General features: G+C 36.5%; 1 protein-coding gene across 1 annotated transcript; it reads right to left on the bottom strand.

Moving 5' to 3' along the window:
• Nucleotides 1-2250: 2250 nt before the first annotated feature.
• On the bottom strand, nucleotides 2251-4038 carry LOC116181989. The gene is made up of 2 exons (XM_031502449.1): nucleotides 3465-4038; nucleotides 2251-3188 (listed from the first exon to the last, which is right to left on the bottom strand). Exons 1-2 carry the CDS (start codon nucleotides 4036-4038, stop codon nucleotides 2251-2253), a joined length of 1512 nt encoding a protein of 503 aa, XP_031358309.1.
• Nucleotides 4039-7979: the final 3941 nt, after the last annotated feature.

The raw sequence follows: 7979 nt of genomic DNA, 5'->3' as shown, positions 1-7979 counted from the left end.
TGGCTTAATTTCAGCGCACGTTGGACACAATGCAATCATCTCTTTTACATCATTTGCTATATACGGTAGGTTTTTAGAGCGTATCCAATGGAACATTCTACTTACTCCAGGATGGCAAAGCGCATTATGAAGCTGTTTTAATTTGTCGGTGTTCATGTACGCACAAACTCGTGACAGAGCGTCTGCTGTTGTGTTTTCCGAACCTGGTCTATATATAATGTCATATTTGTAGCAGGATAGCTCTAGCCTCCAGCGCATTATCTTCTCATTTTTAATCTTGCTATTGTGATTTTGATTCAACATGTACGTTACTGATTTTTGATCCGTAATTAAAAGAAAGTGTTTTCCAATCAGAAAATGTCTCCATTTTTTAAGACTTTCAACAATTGCACAAGCTTCCTTCTCTATTGATGAATGTCGACATTCTGGATTAGAAAGCGTTCGAGAGAAGAAAGCGACTGGACGACCCTTTTGCGTAAGCGTACCGGCTATAGCAAAATCCGAGGCGTCAGTTTCAACAGTGAAAGTTTCATCATCATCTATTGCTATAAGAGCAGCTTTTTTTATGTCTGATTTAATCTCTTGGAAGCATTTTAGAGCATCAGGCGTTAAAGGAAAACTTGAAACACAAGTTAAAGGTTTTATCTTCTCTGAAAATCTTTCAACCCATTTCGCATAGTGGCCGAACATTCCCAAAGCGCGTTTGAGTTCTGAGTTTTTAATGGGAGCGGGAAGTTCTAAAAGGGGTTTCAATATCTCAGCGTCTGGTTTGATTGTGTTATTTTCGACAGTATAGCCAAGTAGATCGATTTTTGTTTTCTTAAAAACACATTTTCTTTCATTCAGTGTTAAGTTATATTTTCTCGCCGCATCCATAAACTTTTTTAGATTACGTTCATGTTAATAATAATAATAATAATAATAATAGCTTTTATTGAATATTGAAGGCTCCTACACCATATTCAATTGGAATGCACAGGGTCAGATAAACTGAAAACAGTTATCTGTTCTTCCCCCTGTAACCACAATAAAATCTAGGTATAAAATAAAATTGCAATGACAACCATATATACATAATTAACATAAACATATACTATCCTATGCTTGTAACTAAATAACTAGCATAAAACTTAAAAAAAAAAAAAAAAAAAATTTTCCGGTAAGCAGTATATAAGTATTACAATAGGTACGACAAGTAACTAAAGAATCACGACCTACTTGTAAGTATTGTCCTTTTCATCGCCCTCTTAAATGAAACCTTTGATAAACTCAGAAATTTAAGATTTTCTTTCTGATTACCAAATTTGCAGATGTTGTAACTGAAGGATCTTTGAAATACTGACGTAGAGAAAGATGGAGTAGATAACAAACCTCGATATCGCAAATTTAGGTGGTGAATATCTGTTCTAAATGTTATCCTATTATATAAATAAGGAGGTGTTCTATCATTAATAATTCTGTGATAAAAGCACGAGGAGTGTAACTGCCGTGTTTCCTTCATATTCAGCCATCCTATTATGGGAAGTGTATGGGAAATCTTTTCATATTTTCGTATGCCAAACACAAAACGTAAGCAAGAATTTTGAACTCTCTGAATTCTATCACGATCTCTAGCCAATAGACATGGTCCATAGACAACGTCAGAGAAATTAAAGTGTGACAAAACCAGAGCATCACATAGTACAGCTTTGTGTTTGGTGCTAAGAATACGACGGCTGCTATACAAGAGACGCAAATGGCCGTACGCCTTGGCAATCAGATGATCGACATGCTTCCTAAATCTAAGTTTGTCATCAATGTAGAGACCGAGGCTTTTTACACATTGAGAATTTTGGAGAATTTGATCTCCGATTTGAATCCTTATTCTATCTATGGCTGCATCTCTCAGTTTATCCTTTCCGAAGACAATTATAGAAGATTTATCGGCATTAATTTTAAGCGAGTGTGCTGTTGAACTTCGTAGCACGCGTAAAAGGTCTTCATTAACGTTAGAGACAGCAATGTCTAAGTCTTTGATATCGAACGAGAGGTATATTTGGGTGTCGTCAGCATAAAGATGGTATTTGCAATGTCTTAATGTTGATAAAATCTTGAAGGTATAAATAGTGTACAGAAGTGGACCTAAAATTGAACCCTGGGGAACACCTTTTGTCAAATGTAATGCTGTAGATTGTTTGCCATTTAATACTACTTTTTGTTGTCGCCCATTTAGGTAGTTAAATACCAATCGAACAGCGGATTCTTCGAATCCTATGAACTGTAATATCGAAATAAGAGTGTTGTGGTTATGATGAAGTCTAGAGTCCTTTGAAACGCTGCTACACCATTGGTAACACCGAATGGAATTCTTGTAAACTGGTAAAGTTGTCCGCAGGCTTCAAAAGCAGTGTAGACTTTCTCTTTATCTAAAATGGTCATTTGATGATATGCGCTTTTTAAGTCGATCTGACTGAAGATTTTGTATTTCGATACTTTTAAGACGACCGTTTCCATGTTTGGTAATGGGAATGCATCCAATTCTGTAAACTTGTTAATAGTCATAGAGTAGTCTATTACTAGACGTTTTCGATGAGCGCCACCTCCCGCTACTAGGACTTGTGCTCTCCAGGGAGAAATGCTTGGTTCTATTACACCGTCTTCCAGTAATTTTGATATTTCTTGCTTGATAAATTCTTCGTCTTGTATACTGTATCGACGACTCCTTACGGCGATAGGTCTGATGTTAGGTGACAAATTAGTAAAAATAGATGCTGGTGGCACCGAGGACTGCATTACGTTGCAGATGCGTAATGGTTCATGGGGACCTCCCAATTCAAATTCAATTTTAGAATGTTCTTTTAGTAGGTCGTGTCCAACGATCACGTCCGCGCAGAGATTATCGACGATAAGAAGTGGTATTTGCCTGTAGTTGTGTTTATTCATGGTGATATTGGCAAAGCAAATACCTTCGACAACCGATACTTGATTCAGCGAGGCTAAGTTAACAGACTGTGTACATGGTTTTTGACGTAACTTCATTAGGCGCGCGATTTTTCTGTTTATAAAACTGACAGAACTGCCAGTGTCAACAAGAGCATCAGCTTTATAACCATTCACCGTGATTAGAATAGTTGCACCTTTCAAGCTTGACGGTGAAGCGGCAGATATTGTACTACAGTGAGATGAACCGTCATCGATAAGACTGTTGACTGTGTTTTTGAACGAAGCCGAGTTGTTGGTAGCGTTTCGTGATTTACATACATTTGAAAAATGACCTCTTTTAGAACACAGGTTACATATAGCACGGAAAGCTGGGCACTTAAACCTTTGATGTACGTTACCACCACAAAAGAAACAACATCTTACTGATCGTGAGGATGGTTCAAGTATTGTTTGTGATGGTCGGTGTTGTGTAGCCGCTGCTATGTTTGATGCTGTATCTTGTTTTTGTTCGTATATAGCATTAATTTGTGGTGAATTGTTACTTATTATTAGCGCGTCCTTTTCAGCTGTTTCAAGTGCAATAGCTTGATCAAGTGCTTCGGCAAGAGTAAGTTTTTTATTTTCTAGCAGGCGTTCTTTGATTTTACGAGAAAGCAAACCGGAGATCAAGGTGCTACGGATTGCTTGTTCTTCATGTTCTTGAGCGGTAACGGTTTCGAAAGAGCAATCTTTTGCCGCTAAACGTAAAGCTCTTACGTAGTCAGAGATGTTTTCATCCGCACGTTGTTTCCGGTTAAAAAGAATATGCCTGGCTAGAATTATATTTTTAGGTTTAATATAAATACCTTCTAAAGCTGCAATTGAGGCTTCGTAAGTTTCGCAAGTTTTGATATGTTTGTAGATTGAAGCTGATAGGTGATTTACTAAGAGCTTGCGTCTTAATGCATCTGGTATTAAATCAGTTTTTACTTCTTCATTCAAAAAACTTTCGAACGTTGACCTCCAGTGCTGCCATTGTGCATCCGCTTCTGCAGCATCAGGTTCGACATCAAATTTGTCAGGACGTAAATACCTCGTGATAGGAAAACTAGTTGACGATGGGTTTTCGTTAATCATTATTTTAAGCTAATAAAATTGATATAATATTTGTAACCACTGGAAATATGGCTTTTATTAGCTTAAAGAAATCAACTAGACAATTAAATTAACTTTGACAATAACGATAAATGACTATCAAATGATAACTAGATAAAATATCATATCACTACGCCTGAGTTGCAAAAAATTGAGCAAAACGAAAAACAATGTGACTGGTATTCTTAGACCATATAGTACATGGACTGCTATTATCCCTATGCTTTCAATACAAAATGGGTGGTCACGGATAGAGGGCACTGTAGTCGTGGGTATGTGAATCTCAGGGTAAACTAAAGCCGTATGAACACCACTCGGATCGCGTAAAGAGTAGCTTTTATGGGAACCGCGTAGTACGGGAAGCTTTAAATACTCTTGATTATCTTCTATACGTCCATAAATACGGATAGGTTTGCTTTTTTGGCATATCCAGGCGATTAATTAATTGACGTTTGTTAATTTATAGGTTGACAGTCTCAAATCGTATCTAATCGGACAACTTCGGACAGACTCGTTTACCCTGAAACTCACATACCCAGGCGATGTCCTTGACCATATTTTCGTTTCAATTAGCAGTCCATGTACTATATGGTCTACGAGCTGGTATTACAGAAGACGTTCTATTAGCGTACATCAGTAATTTGTCTACAAAATTCAGTCCAAATTCTTTATGGTCAAAATGGTCAATGGTTAAGAGTTGTTTGCAAGTTAGAGAAAACATTGATGGCCGGAGGTTTGTTTTTATCTTTTTACAAACAGAAAATTTTTATTTGTCATTTCTAGATTTCATAGTGATTGCATTTTTGAAAAGACGAAATGAACGTTCGCAAGAAAGCTAAAACTCTGACGAAAGAGCACGTGGAAAAATTTATATTAAAGCTCCTGACGATAAATGGTTGCTCGCCAAAGTCATTACAATTTTTGGTATATTTGGTTGTTGTCGGTGCGATTTTTATCCCTCACTTTAAATGACATGGAGGATTTGGAGAAATATATTGTGGTGACCTTACGCGAAACTAAGAATTTAACAACTAGGAGGTTTACAATAACAGATGATGGGTGTAGTTTCAAACCATGTGTTATTTATCGAATATATGTCGCTTTACGCCCTCACCAAAGTAAGGGTCTGCGTTTGTTCTTGACGTACCGAAATGGAAAATGTGTCGCCTTAAACATACTGTTGGAACAGTACCGAAAAAGATTGCTGAATATTTAGGATTTCAAGAGGCCGCACTGTATACAGGTCACTCATTTAGACGGACTGGAGCAACGATGATTGTTGATGATGGTGGTGATATTTTAGCTCTAAAACGTGCAGGGGGGTGAAAATCAACAACAATTGCAGAGAGATATGTGGATGACTCAATTAATAAGAAGATTGAATTGTCAAAAAGTATGTTCTCAGTTAAAGAATCCATGCGGTCCCCTTCTACAGAGCATCAACATGCAAATATAAGCGTCGTCATCTGGAGTGATCAATATTAGCGGAAGTAAAAACTGTACTATGATATTTAATGTGTACGATAAAGCACAATTTGCTAATGTTAATAAATGAAATAAAATGTTAACAACATTGTTTCTTGATATAATAATATATACGAGCACAGGTGTAAAACTTTTACAGGCTAGCATGTGAACACACAATTAATTAATGGACACTGACAAACATTTATTCCGAAACACATGAAAAAATTAAAAGTCCCTAAAAGCAAGAAAAGCTTACAAAGCTTGTTTGCACATTATACACACCAGACCTACGAGGAAAAAAGCTACTGCTCGGCGGTATTCCTGGACGTGAGCCAGGCGTTTGATAGAGTATGGCATGAGGGACTCATATACAAGCTCAAGAAAGAACTCCCATACACGCTGTATATCATCATGGAATCGTACCTGAAAGAAAGATACTTTAGAGTGAAATATGGACAGGATGACACAGCACTGTATCCGATAAAAGCAGGAGTACCTCAAGGTAGCGTCCTTGGACCAACATTGTATCTCCTCTTCACGTCTGATTTACCTACCGATCAGCAAACATGCACAGCAACATTCGCCGACGATAAAGCGATACTGGCAAAACATAAGGATCCAAACACTGCTGCAATGATGCTTCAACTAAACCTAAACCAAATACAAAAATGGACATCTAAATGGCGTATAAAAATAAACCAAGACAAGTCTGTACATGTCACGTTTACAAAGTGCAGAGGACATACACCAGCAGTCAGATTCAATGACCAAAATGTGCCACAAGCTGATCAGGTCAAATACCTAGGTATGCACCTAGATAAAGGTTTAACTTGGAAAACCCATATATTCAATAAAAGAAAACAACTTGGGCACAAACTTACCAAACACTACTGGTTACTGGGTCGAAAATCAAAATTGTCGCTTGAAAACAAACTATTGGTGTATAAAGCAGCCTTCAAACCCATCTGGACTTACGGGATACAGCTATGGGGAACAGCTTCTGTCTCTAACATAGAAATATTAGAACGCTTTCAGTCGAAAATTCTAAGAACAATAACTAATGCTCCGTGGTTTATACCGAACAGAGAAATCTTAGAAGACTTAAAAGTGAAATCAGTCAAAGAGGAAGTGAGTAACTATAGTGAAAAGTATTTAACTAAACTTGAAGTACATCCAAATCCACTTGCCCTAAATTTGTTAGACAATAGTGAGGACTCGCACAGGTTAAAAAGACAAAAAACTCTCGACTTGCCCTCGAGATTTAAGTAAATGTAACTAAATAAATAATTAGTAATAACCATAGCCTTAGTATATGTATATATGTAGAGTAATTAACCAAGTTCTTGTCATTGGACAAAACTTTCGTGTCCACTGCAACGCTTACACATTGCAACATATTTGCTTATAGTAATGTAAATTATACTGATTGCAAATAGAAATATAAAATCCAAAAAAAAAAAAAAAAAAAAAAAAATTATACACAGCAAGCCAGGAGGTAGATAATTAAAAATTTAAAAAATCTTAAGTTACCTACTTACAGCTTCTGGGCACTTTATTTTGAAACCGACAAACTGTGTACTGCAACAAAACAACTAGGCCAGATTGCACGAAATGTACCCTAAACATTTACACGCTTTTTAACCGTCGCGAAAACTAACAACCAGCCGTTTTCTTGTTGTCTCCAGTATTTACCAAAACACCACTTCAACCATCAAATAATCCCCCAGATTTAAATTGAAATGTTGGCACATTCAATCCCGTCATTACTTTTGGTGTGTAAACCGAAATAAGGTCCACACTCTACACGATGTTGTTTACCAAACAATATAAAAGCATAAACTTAACTTTAACTTCAATAACTCAATTTACAATTCCAACCAGTTAAATATCTTCGTCCAACAAAACTAATCTGAAGGATTTACATATTAAACTGTTCTTCGTAACGGCAAAAATAACGTAGATAAAATCGGAGTATCAGTGTCGAAAGGTTTCGTAAAGGGTATCGAAGTAATTTACAAAACTAATCCTTAATGTTGATTCTAAGAAAACTACTTTATAAAGCAAGATGACTAAATGTCTATACAACAAAAGTAACGTAATATAGATATAGATCTAAGATCATTCTTTGTGGTTAGGTTGGAATAGCACCTTCAGGTGCTGATTTGGTAGTTGCAACCGTTTGAATACAATTTATAGTCGAGTACAACGCTTCAACATCATAACCTGATCCACACATCGACTATTAACTCCAGATCCACGAGCTCCGTTTCTATACATATATACAGATGGCGTAACGAGTAGTAGTGGAATATTTGAAAAAAAAAACAAATTATAGATGGCCCGCATAACCATTCAAAGTTACCATCTAACTGAAAAATTGTCGCGTGCCTTCAGAATCTGGTTATTAGTATTGTCCTTTTGTACCTGTTTAAATTTTAAACATTTATCTTACTTAG

The sequence above is a fragment of the Photinus pyralis genome, unplaced genomic scaffold (assembly GCF_008802855.1).
Source record: "Photinus pyralis isolate 1611_PpyrPB1 unplaced genomic scaffold, Ppyr1.3 Ppyr1.4_unclustered_Scaffold3154, whole genome shotgun sequence".
Classification (NCBI taxonomy): Eukaryota; Metazoa; Arthropoda; class Insecta; order Coleoptera; family Lampyridae; genus Photinus; species Photinus pyralis.
This window is presented reverse-complemented; position numbering and strand designations above follow the sequence as displayed.